This window comes from Chrysemys picta, chromosome 8, assembly GCF_011386835.1.
Source record: "Chrysemys picta bellii isolate R12L10 chromosome 8, ASM1138683v2, whole genome shotgun sequence".
Taxonomy (NCBI): Eukaryota; Metazoa; Chordata; order Testudines; family Emydidae; genus Chrysemys; species Chrysemys picta.
The window spans coordinates 92,432,105-92,455,688 of record NC_088798.1 but is presented as its reverse complement, the minus strand read 5'-3'; the positions used below and the strand labels follow the sequence as shown (position 1 = coordinate 92,455,688).

Sequence of the window (23,584 nt, the reverse complement as noted above, 5' to 3'; positions counted from 1 at the left end):
GTCAATAGACTGGGGCTCCGGAGAGCTGGGTGTAGTTCCCTGCTCTGCTACAACCTTCCTGTGTGACCTTGAACAAGTCACTTAGGGCATGTCTATATGGGAGCCTCTCAGCCTAGGTCTGCAGGCTTGTGGTAGCGGGACTCACGCCCGACCCCCCAGGCTTGAGAACCTGAGCTCCAGCCCGAGTCGCAATGTCTGCACAGCTATTTAGTGCAAGCCCCACTAACACAAGTTTGTCTGCCTGTGTGGACTGTACAGTAACTAGCACAATGGGTCCTTATCTCAGTTGGGGTCTCTAGGCACTATACGTAATAATGATAATGCATTTTGGATAACTTTCAGAATTGTTGCTATAATACGACTGTTTCAAACTGCGTTAGATTCTTCCTTTAAATGGATTTCTCAAGGGGTTTAATTTGACCTCCAGTGAAACAGGATGACGGCATTATTTTTCCGTCAGTATTTACTCCAAGTAGGTACAGCTGCAGATTACAGCTAGTTAGTTAGTTTTAAAAGGAAATGTATTAACCAAACTAAGGGCCTATCGGATGAGGTGCTCTCAATTCCTTATATAGTCAGGATCAGTCTACACTCATGGAGGGCCAGATTCTGGCCCCTAGCGCCATCCTCTTTGCATCACTCCTGTGCAAAGGGGCATGGAGAGCTTCCCTGAAGAGGGGAACCAAGATCCCTCTAATGTAGGGGGAGTTCCTGGTGGTGCAAAGCTGGCATATGGGGAGGAGATGGGTCGGCATGCTGGGTGTAGGACAGAGTACGTGATGCTCTGGCTGAGCCTATACCAGTGCTGTGGTCCCTACTGAACAGCTCCAGCTTGGAGTAATTTAGACTGAGGCTGTTAGGCTGCAGTAAATTATGCTGGGGTTGTTTTGGTCTCAGATTGCCCCAGGATTGGAGGAGACAGAAAGGTGGTTTACACCTGCCTTCCTCCCCAGCTTGGGTCCTGCCCTGAACACCGATGGCTGTATCCGGGGACTGCTGATACTTTCACGTCACTGGGAAAGGGCTTTGTTTTTCTGGGGTGACAGGGACTTTTGTTCTTAAAGAAAAGGGGGAAAAACAGTCAGTTAAGTGATGGCAAATGGTGTCCGATTGACAGACCTAGAGACTGAGGGCCCATCCTCCAAAGCGCTTCCTGTGAGGTGCTGATCCCCCTCTGCTCTGGCTGAGATAGCTTGGTACCTTGCAGAATGAGGTGCAAATCCTCTCCTGATCCAGTACAGCATAGGCAATATGGGAACACTCTGCCTTGCCAATGTGCCTCAGCCCTGACCTGATGGGTGAGAAGAAAGTTCAGGGTGGGATTTCCAAAAGAACTCAGCATTGGCTTAATTTCTGTTCCAAATGAAGTTGATGGGGAATTTTACTGAACTGGGAATAGAAAATCCCTCCCTGTTTCCAAGCCCACCCATTCCTTGGCGCCTCTGCTAAAACTTCGAACACATAGGTTGGTCATTTCCAGTTGTAGGGTTTTTTTTGTGATGTGGACCTCTTTCCAATGGGAACTGGGGTTAATCTGGTCCACGTCATTCTACGAAGGCCACCAAATAGCCATCAGATTGTAACAACCTTCTGTCACCTATAACTTCGGGCTGGGTTCAAGCCAGCAGCCAGAAATTGGAGGAACTTTCCAAAGGAATGCAGTATTAGTATTATAAAATGCACATACATGATTATGAGAGGTGTATGTGTATATACTGTACTCTAGATACATGGCTTAAGTCTATTCTCCCATTGGTGCATGCACAAAACTCCCATTAATGGAAATCAGGAGTATAGTTTGATGGAAGGAATGGAAGCCATTATATACCATATGTTTCTGCTTCTCTAGCTGTACTGGAATGGGTGATAAGTATCTTTAAATCCTTGACTGCTGCTTAACAGATGGGGTTTTAATGAGGCTTTTGAGGGGTGATGTGTCCTTCATGAGGACATTTTTTATGCTTTGTTAGTTTGCACATATTTTATCTAAACATTGGTCCTGGACTCTGGGTTCAGATATGAAATACCACCGCCTCTGGCATTAAAGTGGCATTTCCTACACATGCTTCAGCAGACACTTTAAAGCTATAGCAGTGTAAACCCTGCTCCCTGTCTCAAACCCAGTCCCTTTGTCTGACATTACGTTGTAACCAGGCTTGGCAGGAGTCAGTTTAAATCATTAGTTGTCGCTAAACGTCTGTTTTACCAGACACACAGAAATAATGAAAAAATAATCCATTGGTAATTTTTGGCGAGTGCAGCATCCCCTGCACCTTGCACCTGCAGGGCTCCTGTGTCACCGGCCCCGCAGCTATGCAGAGAGCCATGTGCAGCCCTGCTATCGCAGCCCCAGTCACTCACTCACCAGCTGGGAGTATTAGGACTGTCCCCCAGCAGAAGCCATTCAGCAGCGGTCTGGCCTCCCCTGCACCTGGGCCCTCGTACTCCTCTTTGCAGCCCTGGCCAGGGGTCTCTGCTGTGCTGGGCCAAGGCTGTAGCCTCCTCTGTACCTTGTGCCTGGGTGTCTCAGAGCCCTTAGCTGGGCAAGGAGCCCCCTGCAGCCCCGCTGTCAGCACTGACCTTACCGTACCCCCCCCCCCCGCGCCCAATTTCCCACGAGTGTGAAAATTGAAATTGCTTAAAAATGCTTAAAATCAAAATTGATATTAATTGTGGAAATTGCAAAAAAATAAATGTCAACTTCTGCCAAGCCTAATTGTAATATGAATTCTGTCTCCGACATGGGAATGATTGAAATAGTTCCTTATCTGATGGCATCTAAAATGAATTAAGATACTTGATTATGCAGACCAGGGTCCAGACTAAAAGATTTGGATTTAGTTCCAAATTTTGGTTGCTAGTGTTTGCACCTAAGATTTTTGGATTAGCCCATTGTGAGAGGCTAGAAACATAGGTAAGAAACAATGATCATCCCTAATGAAATGTTCTTCAAATCAGAAGTGTCATGTTATTTAGCGTTCACTCAGCTGGGTTAGCTGTATACTTTGTGTTAAAAGTGTTAGTAAATACCTTAATACAAAAAATGGAGCTGGAGAGTGCAAGTTTGTGAAGACTGGCTTCTAGTTTAGATTTTAAGGATGGAAGGAACCCTTATGATCATGTAGTCTATCCAGAGGTGGATTACGGTTTTCTGGGACCCTGTGCCAGAGCAAGTGGGGGCCCCTCCTCACCCCTTCTGCCTGCAGTCTCACCCCTCCCTCCCCCCGCCCCCAGTGCTCCTGCTGGGGAAATGGGGTCGGGGCACAGGGGGCTTGCCCCACTCCACCCGCCTGGCGCTCCTGCTGGGGAGTGGGTTGTGGGGGCAGGGGCTTCCCAACAGGAATGCCAGGCAGACAGAGCGGCTCAGGACACAGAGCCCATTTTTCTGGGACCCCCCAATTGGCCGGGGCCCCTGGGCACGGGCCCCATTGGCCCAGTGGCTAATTCGTTACTGAGTCTATCCTCCTGTGTAACATAGGCTGGGGAATTCCAGTGTAAACCATAGAAGTTTCCAAAGCTTGCATGTGTTTGGGTCAAAGTGTTTGATTTAGATCCATTTCTATTAAGTAAGCAACAAAAGAAGAGTGTGCAGTTAGATCAAGATACCCTAGAAGAATAAGCAGTATCCATGAAAAAGACCTATTTGTTCCTCTACCTTATGGATTGTTCTCTGTGTAGATACCCATTCAGCATAAGTACATTCAGTCTCTGGAGAGAAGAAGAAATTTACCGCCACCAACACTTCTAGTTTCACACTTCTGGCCAGATGTGTTATGGGTGTTTTCACCCTTTCTCTGGAATATCATATATTGAACAGTGCTGGAGGCCAGTACCAGACCTGATGTCTGATGTCGTATGGTGAATTCTATGTAACATGTTGTTTGTGTTGAAAGAGGCCCAGTTTACATTACTGCCGTGTTAGTTTCTGTCTTTGGAAAACATGTTCATTTCTATATGAACAATATTTTAAAAGTATGAGGTTAAGCTGGGGCTTACATTTTGATGGCATTCTGAGTTCTTTGTACTGTTGTGTACAGCGAAGCTGTAGCTTCATGTCAGTCTGTGTCTGTCCTGTTACCATAGTGAGATGCCCTTGTTTCAACTCCGAGACAGTGTATCCTGGAGAAAATGAATGTATTTCTGGCTGTTATCCTGTGTGAATCCTTGGTGGGGAATCCAGAATGTGTCTGTTGCTGGGGAAGAGTGATTTACAGCAGCATTCTTGCTGCAAATCTCCCCTGATAAAATGCTTTGGGGACAAATGGCTCTTGGTTTCTGTGCAATTCAGTTCAGCTAATGAACAAGGCAGCAGATGGCAATTAGAGGACAGCTGGGCTTTCCAAGGGAGCCTTTGGTCTAAGAAACAAAGAAGAAGAGAGTTTAGTAGAGGTTGAAGCAGAAGGTGCTCACACACTAGTGGTGCCATGAAAACAAGATTTCCAAACTCACTACACTTATTTAGCCTTCAGACTAAGGGAGGGTAACTTAGAATCTCTTCCTGGGCCTCAGAATCCAGTGCCAGTAGCACATCATGGAATCTACCAGGAAGGAGTTTTCACGTGAGAGGTGTGGTTGGAAACTGGTGCTGGAGAATGAAAGGATTAGAGGGTGTCGTCAGCATGGTGAACCTGGGCACCTAGGGAGCCCGGGATGGCTTTCTTGGTCGCACTTAAACCTGCTGTAAATCCTCTGAAATTGGGGTAGGTGGAGACTTGATTGTGGGAGGAGCATGAGAATACCCCCACTCTGTCTTCCCAAATTGACTCTGGGAAGTGCTCCTCTCTAGCTCTGATGAGACATCTAGGAAGTGATTTTCAAAGGGGCCTTAGGGAGCTGGACTCCTAACTCCCTTAGGACTGTTGTAAGCAGTCAATGAAGCTTAACCTCTCTGGGCCAGACCTACGTTAGTTGTAACCCAGGTGTCAATTTATTTTGGTTTTTAAAGCAAGCTCTTTCACTTTGATTTCACTTAAAATTCAAAATGGAATTCAGGTGGAGTGGCCATTATAGAGGAGAAAAGCCTTCAGACTATGAAATGGCAATATGTATTTAGACTGAAAGCCTTTTAGGTGCGGACTGTTTCTTGTAGAGCACATTAGGTGTGCCCGGTAAATGATGAGGATCATACTGGTTTCATCTCTTTATGGTGGCTGCAGAACGCAACTCTTCATTGAGTGCTGGTCCCTGTGGGTATTCACTGTGAGTGAGTTGATGCACCATGCGCATGAAACCAGAAGACTCTTCAGTGTTCATTGGTCCATGCCTATGCCTTTATCTCGCCCTCTATTGATTAACTCTGAACTGGGAATATAAGAGGCAGCACGGACAAACTGCTTCTCCAATTCCTTCCTATTGCTCATGGTCAAGCCTCCATACGTACGCTTCCAGAGCACTGTGCTGAGGACTATGGAGCCAGTTGTCTTCTAAAGTAATTAATAAAACGTCCACCATCACAACAGGTGCTTTTGCTGGCAGGCCCACTACACTTGATACTAATTGGCCCCGTTGCTGTCAATCTCAGCAGTGAGGCCATTGATTAAATGGGCATGGAGACTAAACTGTCCTCTCAGCCTCTAGGAAAGGGATATGTTGATAGAGCTGTGTGGGGAAAGCTTGCGCTACTGCTGTTGCCTGTGTTGTCCTTGTTCAGGGGATAAACATGGGCATCTAGGGCTGTCAACCCAGCAAAACTCTGTCTTTGTATAATATACCCTGGGAACGGCTCTTTTTAAAAAATGTCATTGTCTGACCCCAGTGCTGAAGTTTTATTATCAAAGCAGTGAACAGTTTAGAATGCAACCTGCTGCCCAGCTAGTGGTGCAACTGTAAGACCGGAAAAAGCTGGCACGAAGGAGTAATACGGTGTCTCGCTCTCTGTCACTTTCAATCCATCACCGACATTCTCGCTGGCCTGTATTGTTCCACTCAGAACGGGTTTTCAGCAAAGCAGGTCAGACACATGGTCCCCTCCCATCCACTCACTAATTGACTGGAAATAAAGCAATGGACAAGACAAATTAACTCTGTGATTTCAGGCCCATCACTTCGGTGGTGCCTGATGGTTCTGGGGTCACAGTAATTAAGGCTAATGTGTTATTAGAAATCTACCAGTAGCTTTGATTTGGTGCCTCAAATCAGCCACCTAGTGAGGTTTAAGTGCCTTTAAAGCAGTGGCTAGTATAAGGAATGGATTCCCCATTATGAACTTTTCTAGCTAATGGCTGTATGGTATGGTGCTGTGGGATTTCGGGGTGTTGCTTCATACAGGTCTTGACCTAGTACTAGCTGAATTCAAACTCTGCAACTTAGAAATTACAGTTACGGTGCCTTGTCTTGCCTGCTGATCACCCTCAATTTCCATTTGAAGGCCATGGGTGACAGGGTTTGAACCCAGAACAGTTAATCTACCTCTTTGCTTTGATCTGCTGTTCCTCTGGAAATCTCTTGCTTGCTTCCACTGGGACACAGCCTAGCACACTGATTGATCACAAGCGCTTGATGTGAACAGATCATTCCAGTTAGTGTGAATGAGTCACCTGCCTAGCATTCACAGAGCGTATCCCAGGAACCCATCTCTGTTCAGAGGTCCCAACGGAGAATGAAATGGTTTCCTCCTTTGGACTACAGTTCACATTCCATAAAGCTGCATGGACGGGGCTGGGCTTTCCCCCACTGTGCAGAGACCAAACAGTGTTGATTCTGGGTGACAGATGAGTTCTCAACTTTTGGGGTTCGTGGTTTTTATTAGTTGTTTAACAGAATAATAATCTAAAGCCCAAGAAGTACCTTCTGTACCTAGTCTCCTGAGCCAGGTGGTGCTTATCTCACAACAATCAAAGTGCATAGATCTTTGATGGAATGGACTCAGCGGATATTTTGCAGTTGACTTCAGTGGGAGCAAGATCAGACTCCCAGAGCTCAATAGTTGAGGTGATCTGAAAACATTTGTTTGATGGTTTCCTGCCTATATCCCATTGAAAAACGGACATTTACTGCCCCAAGAACTTGCTTTTACAGCCAAATAGGAAATAACATGAATAGTGTAACTACTGAGGGTGGTGCCCCAACTGTCCATCAGCAACCAGAGGAGAGAATCACTTGGAAATACTTCATTTTTATTAACAGTCTCAGTTTGGGAGGGGTGGGGGAATTACAAAATCAAATTGCAGCTCAGACATTGAATTTATGAACATTTGTTGTTTCCTGCAGTGACCTTTGACCACTTTGAAATTTTGCGAGCCATTGGGAAAGGCAGCTTTGGAAAGGTAAGCTCCTCAAGAGTAAAACTGCTGTATGCACAACAGAGACTGTAGCTAGCCAAGTACTGGGCACATCAGAGACGCTTACATTTGAGAGCTTATTGCAGAGTAATGGAATATTGCTTGTCGATGAGATTTGACCTGAACTTCTACTCCTAATAATCCAGGAAGAGTCTCTAAGTTTGACTCATCATCCATTTGGAATCCCCAACTTCTATTACAAGATATTAAACTGCAGTTAATGATAAACCCAATCAGCTGACTTTCATTATGTTAGATGGGTAAACATCCTCTGAATGGAGACTCCCCCACCAAAGCCTACTTGAGCATCCTGGTGTCTCCTTGACAAAGCACTATGATTCTCCAAGAGCAGCACTGCAGGGAGCAAAGAAACATCTGTGTCTGAAATCCCACTTTGGGGATTTAAACATCCTGTTAGGGCTGTGGGTTTTTTCAGTAGAGTGATTTCTATGACAAAACCCATGTCTGGAAGATGCCAAAAGCCCAGAGGTTTGATGGATCAGCTGTGATACACTAGAAAGATTGTGCTGATCCTTATAGATAGGAGATGATGTCCCACTAGTACTCACAGGGCCTGCCTGCAGGGAGTGAGGCTGTCTCGGTGAATGCCCTCAGCTCCTACCCTATAGTCCTGCTTGGCGAAAGGGAGGCTCAGGGAACAGCATGCAACACATGAATGACGGATAATTATGGGGAAAAAGCAGAGATTAGTCAGTCAGTTGATAAACCTGCAATACCCCAACTTTGCTTTGACAAACTCTGTACTCTAACTATGATTCTTCTTAGCATGAATATTGAATGCAGCACCTACAGGTGATGTGCAGGGTTAAATCATAAGAGCATGGGGCTGTGACCTAGTGACACGAATCTCATTGAAGTTAACAATAGGATGCTCATAAGGGCACATTTCACCTGCACAAACTTGCTTTCATGTCTCCTAGCTACTCTGCCCAGTCTAACATCTTGGTTTGCTCACTTAGGTCTGCATTGTACAGAAGAATGACACCAAGAAAATGTACGCCATGAAATACATGAACAAACAGAAGTGTGTGGAGCGGAATGAAGTGAGAAATGTGTTCAAAGAGCTGCAGATTATGCAGGGCCTGGAACACCCCTTCCTGGTTAATTTGTGGTAAGTCAGTAGTACTTTATTTATACCTTTTCCATTTATTAGGAGCCCGCCTTTCAGGGGGGCTGAGCTCTTATCGACGTCAGCTGGAGCTGAGGCTGCTCAGCAACTCTGAAAACCTAGGAGGGTTTTTTTTTTTAAAGATCCCTGTTTATAGAAAAAAGCTGTGTTTCTATTATGTGTCTTTTTGTTTCCCTTGTGGCTATTCTCCAGGGGTGTCTCCGACTGCCCGTAACCCAGTGTTATTTGACTCAGCTCCTTGATAAAAACAGCTTCCATTTCTAGCTGGAAATACAATTGGACTCAGATTCAAACGGTGCTCCCATAATGGGGCCCCCTTCCAGCTCCTATTTAGTTGGATGGATACCCACTGGCCTGAGGCAGCAGGTGCCCACTCCTTCCAGTTTTATTCCTCTCACAGTGGAGGCTGCCATGTCTTGCCTGGCAAAGTACAAATGCAATGGATTTTGCCCTGAGCTTTCTTTTTACTGTGAAACAGTCACCTTTTGTGCCAAAGGGCCTTGGTGGACACCAAATGGGTTAGACAATCACTGGCCTCCCAGACATACGAAGGCCGAATATAGTCTTTAGAAAATTGACACGATATGCTTCCTCTATGGCATTTATAATGCCCCAGTTTACAATAAATGAAGCTTGATTCTCGGAGGTGCAGAGCACCCATAACTCCCACTGATTTCAACTCTGCAGGATTGGGCCTCTGAAGCTATTAAACAAGCACCAGCCCCATGGCTGGAATAAAGAAACATTGCTGGCTTTTAATGCAGAGTGCGTTAACTTCCTGCGCTAATGTGATTGATAGCCTTGGTGAAAGGACTGGATGTTATTCAAACTGGCTCCCTCTTGGCAGCAGATAACCAGAAATCTAATATTAAAGAGTGGGGTAGAAGCATGCATCACCCACTAAGTACCTCGGTAGATCAATCTTAATCTCGATCAATGTTGGTCTTCATCTTTCCTGTCCCTCCCTTTGCTCCCTCCTGCCTCCCGGTTGCTATTTTGTGGTTTATTCTATGCCATCAAAAGCCAGCCTTAAAACCTTATTGATATTTGCTGAACTAATGCTATTCAGCAAAGATAAAAGCCTTTGTTCAGTGGATTTAGTGACAGAAAAAAAAATCCACCACAATTCAGATTTTATTGCAGAAACTCAGATCTCTCTTTGGGAAATGTGCGCATAAAACAGTCTCTTTCCTTTAAGCATACTTGATCAATGCAGCCTACACCGCCTGTTTTCAGTGGTTTGCCAGCCATCAGCACTGGGATTGATCAACACAATGATAAAAGATATCTTAATTCTTCCATCTTCATTTGATTCAGCATGTTTTCCTGCAATAGCACAGTGGAACGAAGGTTTAAATAAGGCTCTGTTACTGTTAAAGCCAGACAATAATTTTATTAGGACATCAATAACATTTCCAATTGTCAGGGGCTTAGATATCATGTGACTTTCCTTTAATTACATAGCAGCTTAATAGATTCAATTGGTAAATAACATATAACTAGAAGGTCCCTGCAGGATACTGGGTAATTACACTTATTAGCTCTAAAGGTAATTTTCGAATGGGGTAAAACATTCAAAACAAAACCCAAACCCATAGGAATCTTGCCTGGTTACTTGGAGTTTTGAGTTAAAAACTCAAAACCCACTGAGGATCACAAATCTTTGGAATGATTCTGAGTTCATTTATGGTTTCTTATTGAAATCCTCTGAGATATGTCGTTTCAGTGCTAAAGCAGGTGAAATATAATAATTTTGATGGATAGAGAACTCAAAGCAGAACTCAGCCATGCAAACCCAGGTAGCACAACATGAAAGGTGATGTTTATGCATAGACCACTCCAAAGCAAAACCTCGGAATTTCCCATTTCTCTCATAATTATGGTTACCTCCAACTCCCTTGTGGCCACATCCCCAAAATATGACAGCTAAGCTTTGCTTACGATCCATGGACCACATTTTTCACTGGGTTATTTTGGTTGCTTGGTTTTGGTGATGCTTGCTGGTCTAACAAATTGATGAGATGCCAGCATGAATAGCCAATAGAAGGATGCTGCCTACAGCTGATCAATAGAGTTGTCTTGTGGGATACTTAGGAAACCTTACGCGATAAATGAAGACATCCAGTGGAGCTACTTAAACTGGAGCAGTAAATACCATCTGCATCCCTATCTGAGCAACTGGTACTGCACTATTAACAAGCTCTTGGGAACCAGTCTCAGAAAATGCATGTGAATTAGTCATTCCTATACAAACCCAGACCCTATTTGTTGTGTTAATTGTGATTTTGAGTGCAGCCATGTACACCACCTTATGGCTTCATGCTGTGTCATCTTCCTGATTTTGATAGGATTCTTCGGGTCTACATAGGAGGAGACAGGGTAGCCCATCATAATTGGCAGAAGCAGGTGCACTGCCAGTTCAGAGCTCAGGCCAGATTGCTAATGCCATGCTGCATTTCCAGTAGACCAACAAGCCGGGGCTAGACACCATTATCTGGGGAAATGGCATCCCTTATTCCCCCCTCAGGCTTCCAAGATACAGGTGTATTTGGGGTCCATACAGCCTGGCTTTTACTGCCACTTTTTACCTAGCACCATCAAAGTAACTGCATTGGTGACTTGTTACAAGTGCACCAGGGTATAGTGATCAGCAGTAGCCTGTTTACAGGTTTTTGTATTATTCCCTAATGCCTCCTGAGCGTATGTGCAGAATAATAACAGTAAAGTTCTCCCGAATGGATTTCATAAATAGAAACTTTTTATTAGCTGATATAGATTTGCTGGCATCAATTCCTGACTACTCGAAAGAGGGAAAAAATGCCTGTTGTATCCTGCATGAGGCTGTAGGAAAGGTTTGTTGGCCAAGCCTCCCAAAATAAGGGTGAGTTTAGGGTTTTACTCTGAACCTAAAACAACTGCACAGGTCCGCAAATATGCAGCAGATCTAGGCTGTGCTGTTCAGTCAGACCAGCCCCACTACCTGCACGATACGCACCTGGCTGAGCTGCCCTCTGCCAAATCAATTTGCTCCCTCTCCCTTTGTTTATGTTTTGGGAAGCGAGGCCATGCCTATGTCCTGGTGGCCTCCTCACTTGCCCTCTCTGGACAATGGGTAGCCACTCCCTCTGTTACATAGTTCAGCCTCCTCCCCCCCTCCCCAAAGGGAGTAGAAACATTTGAAATGTTGCTGTTCTTACTACTACTGACTGCTGCGCTGAAACAGGGACATATATAACCCACCCCACCTGGGCTGAAAGCTGGGTTTGAACCCAGGAGCTACTAATCTAAAAGCATGAGCCTCTAGCACATGAGCTAAAAGACTTGTGTCCCATAGCTAGCGGCAGTAGCAATGGCTCGGTCAGCAGAAGGGGACAAAGAAGCACTCTTCCCTGATGAGAGAAACACAGATACTCCTATTATGATGGCTAGTGGCTCTGGGGGATCCTAACACAGTTTCTAGGGAATGCCCAGTACTCCCCACATACTATAAAAATTATGATGTGTCTGTGTTTTATTAGTCACGGTGTTGCAGCCCACACGACCCAAATTCTGCAGGATTTACCTACCTCAGATTATATACTGAATAGCAAAAAGGAGATGCAGATGCTTGTGATCCATCTAATGTGGGAGTGCTGGAACAATTTATATAGTGGGGGTGCTGAGAGCCACTGGACCAAACTGAAAACCCTGCATATGATAGAAACCACTTCAAGCCAGAGGGTGCGGGAGCACCCACAGCACCCTTAGTTCCTGCACCTATGATCTAATGGCCATGTTCTTTAAGCTAATGCTGTCAGAGAGGCAAGATATGAAGGGATTGATCCTATTTCATAACACACTGAGGATTTTGTTGAGGATTTGGAGAGAGATTACCTAATGTAGACACACACAAGTGAAATATCCGACTTCCCAACCTAAATAAACTCAGGGGCTGAGAGCGCTGCTGCCTGAAGTGCTTTCAATATTAGCGGCTGGAAAGACGACTTTTGTGGCTGATTAGTTAGTGAGGAGCCATTGGCTCTCTTTTTTAGCATAGACACCCAGGTTGTCCTGTACTGCTGTACAGACTGAAGAACCCTGTATGGAGCAGCGTTGAGAAGCACCAGCTGAATTGCTCACTGGTCTTATCTCTTATAGACCTTTTTCCCAACAGAATTTTTTAGTCCTCCATAAAGCCAGTCTGAGTCACACTCCAGGCATGGTAATAATGCCATGTTGCTAGTGGACAAGTAGATACACCACAAAACTGCCCTAACTGGAACCCTCGTTGGCAGTCCCGGCAGAGCCAAAGACTGAAACCTCCTCTCCACAGAGGTAGTGCCATCAAAACAGCTTTTGGGCAGGCTGTGAGGAAAGTTTACATTGCTGCTGCCTGTTCTGTATGCATCCGAAGAAGTGGGCTGTAGTCCACGAAAGCTTATGCTCTAATAAATTTGTTAGTCTCTAAGGTGCCACAAGTACTCCTGTTCTTCTTTCTGTATGTGTTCTGTGGCCCAACACAGGACTGCCTTGTCCAGCTGTAACTTCTTGCAAGCACAACGTTCACTTAAAAACCCCTTCTTGTAAAAAAAAAAAAAAGTGACCGTGATCAGCCACCCTTAGACGCACGCGTGTGTGTTACAGAACTTTTTGTGACTCACAGTTTTACAGTGATTTAAGCCTTCCAGTATGATGAAGATTTACACAACTCTGCCACCTGGTTTGGTTGCTGAAGTTTGTGCAATCTGCTTTGCTTTTAAGCAAAGACAGAACCTGATTTAGCATCCTATTTGCTTATGCTGTTTCCTGGGGGAATCTCTTGGCACAAGATTAGGCATTTTTCATCTCTATATTCAGGAGCCTGCTGTGAGCACTGACTGCTCAGCGTCTGGAAAGTATTGATTACTTGAGCCATCATTTGACTCCCAGTATTGTAGGCAGAGCTAACAATACCCATACCCACTTTCATTCTAAAACTCTGTTTTCAGTTACTTTTAACTTTGCAAAACTTCAACAGTTTGGGCTGAAATTCCCCATGCTGGACGTCTGCCTCAGGTCTGAATTTTTTAGGAAAACTTCAGGAAAAATGGTCCAGCCTTTTCTGACAATGAGATTGGGGGACAAATATGCTGTTTTGTGCATTCTGATTTTTTTAACTGCTTAGCTGAGAAACTCTAATGCCTGCATGCTTTGGAGCAGGGACTTGACATTTGGCAGGGTGTGGCAGTGATGTGCCTTTTGCCATCCCTGTGCCAGTTTGCCCAAATTTGCCCACGTTATAAGACTTTGAAAAATATCAGTGCATGCATGTTTAGTCAAGATGTGCTAGAGTTTATCAATGAAATTCTCTAAAGAATGCTTCAGCCCGAGGGACAATGACTGAGCAGGATTTCCTCTGCAATTGCTGTTCCTGGCTAACATGGGGCCTGTTAGGAATTAAGAGACTGAGATTTTCAAGGAAAGGTTGATGTTGATGGTGGAGCTATATAAAATCACCGTGTTGTGCATTTATACTCCTATAGTTATCTGATGAGCCGCAGTTCATTAACAAGGGCAGTACAACAGTTCTGCTGACTTCAGCGTTGATGCTGTTGCACAAACTAAATAGAGTACACAAATAAGGCCAAGCTGATGTCAAATTCCATGGTTTGGAAGCACAACTGAGGCTGAGGTGGGATGGAGAGTTTAGAGGTAAATGGGAAGGGACATGTTAAAAACAGGGAATCCTTGTTTGCTAAATGGAAAAGCACAAATTGTTAAGAAAAATGTTCATTTCCTGAGCCCCTAAGGCACTACTGGAGAAAATAACCCTGAAACTACCCAAAGCATTTAACTATGTCAAACATGCAGAATTTTTGCATTTGAGCTTTATTTCCTTCCTGTCAGAACAATAGGCTCATGACCTGATCCTAAGCAGAACAATTACTGTTCACTCCCACTGCTTTTAAAAGAGACAGAACTTTACCCAAATGAAATACCTACTTTTTACTATGTAAAAAAAATATCCTTCTACCTAAATGTTTGAAATACCTTTTCATCTAGAAAAATGGCCTTTTAATACTTTTCAGACACAACTTTACTCTGCACTTTATAACTACACTGCTACCTCAATATAACGCCACCCAATATAACACGAATTTGGATATAACACGGCAAAGCAGTGCTCCGGGGCGGGGGGGGGGGAGGAGACACGACTACACACTCCAGTGGATCAAAGCAAGTTCAGTATAACACGGTTTCACCTATAACGCGGTAAGATTTTTTGGCTCCCGTTGACAATGTTATATCGAGGTAGAGGTGTATTAACTGTCCTCACAACACCACTATGAAGTAGGTAGTAATTTAAAGGATGGGGAAATCAGGCAGCTGATGTAGGTGACTTGTTCAGGGTTACAGGGGAAGTCAGTATTAGAACAGGGATGGCTTTCATTCCCAGGGTCAGACATCTCCTTTTCCTAATAAAATTAGATGGCCCCTTTCTGTTTAAGAAAAAAATTGGCTTGTTGTTGCCTTTTAGACTATCACCTTTGATAGCATCTGTAGCTAGTAGCTAGTCTATGTTTTTCAGGTATGTACACAGCACGATGATGTGGGACTCTCTGTATTCTTGTGCCAGTATTTACTCAGGGGCACCTGCACAGTATGAACCGCTGCTCTCTCTCTCACTGGGCGTAGTTAATTGGATAACCAAACAGATGTGCCCAGATCAATCCAGTCATGAAATTGCCACAAAAATGTAAATAGAAGTGTGTGTAATTCAGCCATAATTACACATACCGGTATGTCTTGTGACTTATTGAAATTAAAGAACACACTTTGAAAAATAACAGTATTGTCAAGGTCTCTTTTCGATTTGTTAAAAATAGTTTTCCCTTCTTCCCTAAAATAACTCTTTGAAAGCTTGAAAACAAAATCTGCTTCTTTGCTGATCTTACCTCCCTTCCGACATTTGTGAATTCACCAGCACTAGGCTGTTTTGTTATTTTATGGTTGCTCATAACCACTGGATTGTTGACCCTGAGTATTACTTTCTTATTTAGAAATAATGACAGCTGTGAACCAATTCCTTTTTCAAAAATACATATATAAAGATGTGTAAAGATGTATAGAGATATTTAGATAGGTATATAGAAAGTCAAAGTCTTCATCAGTAATCAGTACATTTGTCCCAAATCTGATTAGCGTTAATACTATGAACTTACATACAGTATCAAACACAGACATTGATCTAATTTGAAAAATGAGGGACCCAGTCTCATGTGTGCTGAATGCCCTCAGCTCAGCAGGATTGCAAGAGGTGCTCAGCACCATTCTGGATTGGGCCCATAGGCGATGTCTACCCTGCAATTAGACACCCACGGCTGGCCGGTACCAGCTGACTCGGGTTCGGGCTGCTGGGCTGTTTCATTGCAGTGTAGACTTCTGGGCTCTGGGACCCTTGCACCTCACAGGATTCTAGACCCTGGGCTCCAGCCTGAGCCCAGAAGTCGACACTGCAGTGAAACAGCCCTGCAGCCTGATCCCTGAGAGCCTGAGTCGGCTGGCACGGGTCAGCCACGGGTGTCTAATTGCAGTACACACATACCATATGTGTCTGTAAAACGTAGTATAGTCCGAACATGTGAGTGGGAGTGACAAAACCCCGTATCAGGACTATAATCATTTTGGTCAGATGTGGCTGTTGAGGGCAGCACTTTTGATCCCTTTTTCTTTGAACATTACCTCTCCTGAGTCAAGACTTGGCTGTAGCATGGTGTTTCTACTCTCTCAGGTACTCATTCCAAGATGAGGAGGACATGTTCATGGTGGTGGATCTACTTCTTGGAGGAGATCTGCGTTATCATCTACAGCAAAATGTTCGATTTCAAGAAGGCACTGTGAAACTCTTCATCTGTGAGCTGGCATTGGCACTGAACTATCTCCAGAGCAGACATATCATCCACAGGTCAGTCATGGGCTTCAAAGGTGGGTTGATGTTGACATTCTGTTGTTGTGTCTTGGTACGCATTACCTTATGGTTGAGGCAGAACCAGTGGAGGTGGTTTGTTTTAAACCTTAGCTATGAGAAAAAGACGTCAGCTTGTTACTGAATATCTCTGAGTCACAGCTGCCAACTTTACTCATTTTTTATGCCATCCACTAAGTGGAGCAAGGTGCATTCCGTTCTGCCTCACGCATCATTGCTGCAAAGTTAGTCACTACATTCTGATTCATAAATCTTTGTGGCTGATGATATACAAAGCAGAAAGAGCACAGCTTGATTTTCTGTTAGCAGGGGAGCCTGCTCTGTTAGTTGTAAGAAAAATGTTTTAATTTGTAAACTGAGGTAATTTGATAGGGAAATCATTGTTGGAAAGTAAATGTGATCATGTTCAGAAAATAATAATACCTAGCCACCTGTATGAGAGAACTTCAGAGTGCCTTACCAAGGAAGTATTTTTATCTCCTTTTAACACAAAGGGAAATTGAAGCCTAGTGAAGTTATGCAACTTGCCCTGTATCCTACAGAAGTCAGTAGCAGAATCAGGACTCCTGAGAAAGGTTTCAAGTTCTAACCACTTGACCATGTCTGGGTCCAAGTTGCATTTTTACAAAATAATTGTTTTGAACTGTACTTTGGCCAACTTTTCTTGGTTCAGGTCTTCCCCACTGCTCAGGTTTGGGAAGCACTTTGGAGGCAATGTATATCGATAGAAATTAGAAGTGAAAAAGGTATGTTAAGTCATCTGCTTCATTCCACCCAGGTCAGTGTGGGATACATAGCTTCTGGAACACAGAGTGGATATAACAGTACTCACCTGTCTTGTCCCTCACTGATATGGAAGGAGAAGCAGAAGCTTAGGGACAGGGCAGAAAACTCATATTTGTGTCTTCCTGAAATCTTTCCTTAGAGAAGTTTAAGGTTTTAAATATTTCTAATGCGGAGAGCACGCTATTTCCCTCCCTTAGGCAGACACCATAGAATATTTTTCCACTCATCCTGCAAGAAGATATAACTACTAGATTTAATTATCTCCAGCTCCTCAATGTCAGACCTATCCATTGAAGGAAATGCAGTGGAGAGAAGGCACCTCTATTGGGACCTCTGTTGTTCCATTTGAAGTTGTAGGCAGCAGGGCTAACTCTCTGTAAGAAACAGAAGGAAGAGGAATGGAAATAAATGCCCCTTCTCCTATATGTGAATTAAATACCTCTCTCAATGTTGGGGAATTTCTCACTGGAGTTTGTGCATGGCCAATGAAGCACAATTTGAGTTCTTCCAAGCAATGAAAGACCTTCTACTGTCTTATGTCTATGTGGTATTTCTGTTAGCATGAATGGTAGCTCCAGTAGGATACAGGGTAGTAGTATATGGCAGAAGGAAACTGCCCCTGCGGTTCACAGGATACCACCTGCTCTGCAAGGTATCTATCATAAGGGGGAAAAAGAGAACTTTGATAACAGGTGATCTTGAAGGTGACCTTGAATTTCCACATCTCCTGTTCTGATTCCTTTCCTTTGCTTGCTTTATTCATCTATGCTGGGTGTCAGGGAACGTTCAAAATTTGGAGGAAGTGATTACTTGCTTTTAAAAATACCCATAAGAATAACAAAACTAATTACAATCAGCCCTCAGGGCCTAATTGCAACCATCCCTCAGAAGAATAATTTCATGGAAACTAATTATTACAACTGAACACTACCAAAGAAGAATTTATATTTGTCTTTTAAAGTCTGATTTAAAAAAAAAATTATTCTTGACTGAATTACTAATGTGAGATTAAAAGATAGTTTATGCAGTACAGAGAAGTGATAGGTCACTTTCCATCACAATCCCATTATGATTGATATTTGGTATGTTTTAGCTCAAAGAGGCAGTAATGTCAGGCTCCAAATGCAGACATTACTGGTGGGATTTTTTTAAACTTCTGGAACAATGATACAGCTTAATTAGACAACTAGTTATAAAATACAGTAAATGTGATGCCAGAGGGTGAATCTGATGCCTTCCTTCTCTCTATAAAACTCACTGTTTTAATCAAAATAATAGGAATTGGCCAATATGCTGCATTTGTACATCATGACCATATTCTCTGCTGGTATAAATGGATGAAACTCCATTTAAGTCAATGGAGCTATAGCCATTTATATCAGCAGAGAATTTTTCTCTGTTTCAGTTTATAATAACATCATATTTCTATTACCTCTCATCCTGAATGATCACAAATATCTTTACAAACCTAATAATCTGATGTACAAACTGTACACAGGGTTCAAGTCATTCTACATTGAAATGCAGCCACCACAGGGGAGAAGCACAGCCACTGTTTGTTTTTCAGTGCACAGCAAATAACATGCAACAATTTAAGTCAGGAAGTAAAGGATACACCCTGCCCAGTTACAATTGCTTTGGGAGCTTATGTAGGTACTTAGATGCTACAGTGATTGGTGGAGGGGGGAAGGCATAGAAGTACCAAGAGAGAGAAGTGAAAATGACCTAAAATAAAATGTAGCTAGGATCTCGGTTAGCACCCTACTCTTGAGAACAGTGCCATGGAATCTTTAATAGCCACAAGTTATCCAGATGTCATTTTTACAATTTATCTCAAAGATGCCTTTTCCATCAACATACGGCTGCCTAATATCATGTTAGGACATTGGTTCAGTACTGACTGAGAGGAACAAACGTCATCTACTGAATCACTAATGCCAGCCCTGTGGTACTCTGTGTTTTCCTTGGAGCTTTCAATAACTTCAATACAAGGATAGACCACCTTCTTACACAAGAATGGCCATACTAGGTCAGACCAATCATCCATCTAACCCAGTATCCGGTCTTCCAACAGTGGCCAGTGCCAGATGCTTCAGAGGGAATGCACAGAACAGGGTAATTATCGAGTGATCCCATCGTCCAGTCCCAGCTTCTATCAATCAGAGGTTAGGACACCCAGAGCATGGGGTTGCATTCCTGGCCACCTGGGCTAATAGCTATTGATGGACCTATTCTCCATGAACTTATCTAATTCCTCTTTGAACCCAGTTATACTTTTGGCCTTCACAGCATCCCCTGGCAATGAGTTCCACAGGTTGAAGAAGTACATCGTTATGTTAGTTTTTACCCTGCTGTCTGTTAATTTCATTGGGTAACCCCTGGTGCTTGTGTTATGTGATATGGTAAATAACACTTCCTTATTCACTTTCTCCACAAAATTCATGATTTTATAAACTTCTATCATATCCCTGCTTAGTCGTCTCTCTTCTTAGCTGATAAGTCCCAGTCTTTTTAATTTCTTCTTGTATAGAAGCTGTTCAATACCCCTCATTTTTGTAGCCCATCACTGAACCTTTTCCATCGAATATATCTTTTTTTGGATGGGGTGACCAGAACTACGTGCAGAATTCAAGGTGTGGGCGTACCATGGATTTATATAGTGGCATTATGATATTTTCTGTCTTATTATCTATTACTTTCCTGGTGGTTCCTAATAATCCAGTAGCTTTTTTTGATTGCTGGTGCACGTTGAGGAAATGTTTTCAGAGAACTATCTACAATGACTCCAAGATCTCTTTCTTCAATGGTAACAGCTCATTTAGACCCCATCGTTTTGTATGTACAGTGGGATTATTTTTTCCAATGTGCATTACTTTGCACATATCAACACTGAATTTCATCTGCCATTTTGAAGCAGAGTCACCCAGTTTTATGAGATCTCTTTGTAACTCTTTGCAGTCCGTTTTGAACTTACCTATCTTCAGTAATTTTGTATCATCTGCAAATTTTGCTACCTCACTGTTCACCCCCTTTTCCAGATCATTTATGAATATGTTGAATACTTTCACTGGTGCCTCTTATTTTGCGTGACCATATAAATCAATTTGCCATTCTGATGGCAAAGAATGTAGAGAGGTTTAAATCAGTTAGCTGTAAATGATCATTTAGAATCGCTAGAGGCCTAGGTTCCCCTTATTCTTCCACATGATCTTCTGTTATGGCAAGAGGCTTGCAACACTGATCGTATGTTCCATTCTGTGGAATCTCACTGCTTGCGTGTTGTTTTCAAATGACCAGCAGATGCCTATTGATTCTTTTGATTGGCCTTGGTAGCACATGAGTTTCTGGTGTAATGTGTTATTCCAACGACAGGTTCAGTAGAAATCCACTAAAGATTTTCAGTCTTTACTCAGGCAAAAAAACAATTAATCCAGTGGAATTTTGTTTGAGTGAGGACTGTAGGATTTGGCTTTAAATGGATAAATTGGTTGCATCAAAGTATTGCTACTTCCTGCTTCTGCTACAGAATGCATTACAAACATAACACACTGGAGGTCTTTGGAATGAATATCTGTTAATAGAGAACACAGCTAAGGAATATAAAAAAGGGAAGAAGAGAATGAATTTAAAATTTGCTACAGAATAAGATTTATATAATAATAATTCCATGAAATCAGCTCAGCAAGAAACTCTGAGGTGTGAAGCTGTAGAAACAAGGCACTGCACAAAATTTAGAATACAATATGATTAAGAACACAATATAGTAAAAAAAAAAACCCAGTATATTAATGAACGTTAGAATGAGTCAGCGTCACTAGACAGGGAAGGAACATCCTACTCAGGAGACAGTGAAGCTTAAAATACCTTTGAGTCTGTTGTTTTACAAATGTGACAAACAGCAAAAGGCCTGACTTCCAGTATTCTCATAGGAATAATTCACCCCTCAATTAAGAAGAATCCCAGCCCCATTGAAAAGTTCAGCTCTTCTTGCAGCTTGAGACTGGCACTGGCATGTTAGAACTCCTATTTTCTCAGTAGTTTTATTTTTTCTTTCTTTTTCTTTTGTTTTAACACATGCCTGGATTTCTGCTTTGTGATGCATCGAGCTCTCTGCAACCAGACACAGTTCAGCTGCCCCTTTCAAACTCACTTACCCACAGACACCACCTTGCTCTGGGAAACAAAACTGTAGCGTGGTAATGAGGGTATTGGGTTAGCGTCTCTACCCTGCACCTGCTCACCAGCCACCAAATAATGGATGAGTATGAATTATACATTGTGAAGTAGGGGATAAGGTTTCTTTGGTGCGGACTCAGCGGCGAGATGAGGACAGACACATGGATGGATTTTAGTGGCAGCCCGCAACTTTTATTAAACATTAACCGGGGAGGTGCACATCTTGCCTATTGCCCATAGAGCCAAAAGATGCTCCACATGGCCGCCCTTCCAGGTTAAATTCTGGGAGCTGGGGAATGCTGGCCAATCAGCACCCCTCCTCACTATCTCCCTCCCTCGCCGCTGGCCCCATCAAGTTCCCTAATCCGCCGAGGCAGGTAGTACTAGGCACTGTACTAGTACTGGCATTTGTACTAGGCACTAAGTGCCAAAGCCTCAGGCCAGTGCTTGGCTTGAGTAGCTGGGCTGAGCATGTGCATAAGGGAGCAGTGGGGAGCAATCCTAACTCTCAGGTTGACATTGTGGGTATAATTGTTGACGTTATTAATGTATTTCTCTGTGGTAGTTCCTAGAGGCCCCAGTCAAGTGCTAGGGACTGAACACGTTATACCAAGAAGATGGTCCTGTCCGAAAGAGTTTACTGTATAAAACAAAAGGCAACAGGTTTGATTCAACAAACAGGAGGGAGCACCAGGCAACAAAGAGACAGTTCACGATTTGTGTGATAAGCAGCGGTCACACCAGCTGCCCCTTGACTTAACCACTGTTGAGTGTTCTGCATCCAGGCATGGGGCGTTTTAAGGAGAGATTTAAAGGAGGACAATGTAGTGGCCTTCTGGATTTTTTCAGAGAGCTCCTCCCATACACAAGTGGTAGCATGGGAGAAAGCAAGAAGTAACCCTCTGCTCCCATACATGCTTCCCACTGTAGGGTTAGGGGCCAGAGGATCCTTGGCTCACTCCTGCACTTCCCTCACAAGCTGACAAAGCTGGTCTGTGCTCCTCATGCCCTGCACAAAAGAACCACACCAGTCCAACTTTCACAGGACCCTCTATGGCCATTTTTTATGATTAACTTATATCAACAGCTGCTATTGGGACTCAACCCGCCTTCTAATGGCAATAGAAAAAAACAAAACTAAACCAGTCTGGCCTTGTTTATCATTCCATCTCTATGAAAAGCCACAGTTCATTAGAGGATGGCTAAACACTGCACATATACATGCACTAACTAGGAGTTGCTTGCCTTTGGGGAGTTGTTTGCTTACTACCCTTCATCAGACCTTTAGCAGAGAGGATATACTCTGGGACAGAAAACATATGCAGCAAAACTATGCATCTCTTCCCATCCACAGTTTCCACACATGTTTTTTCAAATAGACTGCAGAGTGCAATATGTCATTCTGTCTTTCCAATAAACACTGTTTAGGAATATACAGATCTAATCCCTAAAATGTGCATTGTAAAAGGAAGAAACACTCACATAAAACAGGGCTTAATCTAATGTAATTGAAACTTGCGAAGACTAAAGTCCAACAAGTATTTGATTTATTTGCTTCAGGTTTTTCCTATAAATTGCAGTGATGTGCCAACATCTGACTTGGGCTTACACTAGGTAAGAACTAGCCCGTAGTCAGAAAAGTGACTGCAGGAAATACCATCTCAGGTTCCATATTTATTCTTTTCAAGTGTCTTCAGAGCAAACATGCGCCATTTACAGATCAAAAGATTATATGTCATGGTCAGCCACCTTGGGGCATGGTCCCGCATCCCAGCACATGTGCTGTTGAACTTTCTGCTATGCAGAGGCACTCTCTGCCTCTTTTTAAAGGAAAACAGCAGCATACATTCCAGCCCACGTTTCCCCACCTGGGCCAGCACAGGATGACTTTTCAAATATAGACGAGGCTCTGAACAAATATGTGTCCTGTGTAGCTCCCAAGGTTTACGGCAAGATGTGAAGAAAATTTCCATTTGCCTTCCTTTACTGTCCACTTTCTGCACTTGCAATTGAAAGTTACATTACAGTCAGAATTCCAGGGGCATGACCACACCATCTCCAGAGGGCTTTGAATGGCCACCAGCCGAGCAATAGTTCAATTGAGCCAGGGCTCCTTAATGCCTGAGAACAAATGCACTAAGCCCTGAAGAAACCAGCCTCTCTGCTCCAGAAACATTCACAAGAAGCAGAAGCCACCCTCAAGGAGCATGACATGCAATTGGAGCTGCAGCTGGGGCTGTTCGAGGT

General features: G+C 43.4%; 1 protein-coding gene across 6 annotated transcripts in view; it reads left to right on the top strand.

The window, feature by feature from the left end:
- STK32A (serine/threonine kinase 32A) overlaps positions 1 to 23,584 on the top strand; it is a 90,324-nt gene that overhangs the window by 15,779 nt on the left and 50,961 nt on the right. For all 6 annotated transcript variants that reach the window (XM_042850849.2, XM_042850848.2, XM_042850851.2 and 3 more), the window contains 3 exons: positions 7,210 to 7,265; positions 8,261 to 8,412; positions 16,181 to 16,354. In XM_042850849.2, coding sequence (XP_042706783.2) covers positions 7,210 to 7,265; positions 8,261 to 8,412; positions 16,181 to 16,354 — 382 coding nt within the window. The remainder of the gene's footprint in view (positions 1 to 7,209; positions 7,266 to 8,260; positions 8,413 to 16,180; positions 16,355 to 23,584) is intronic.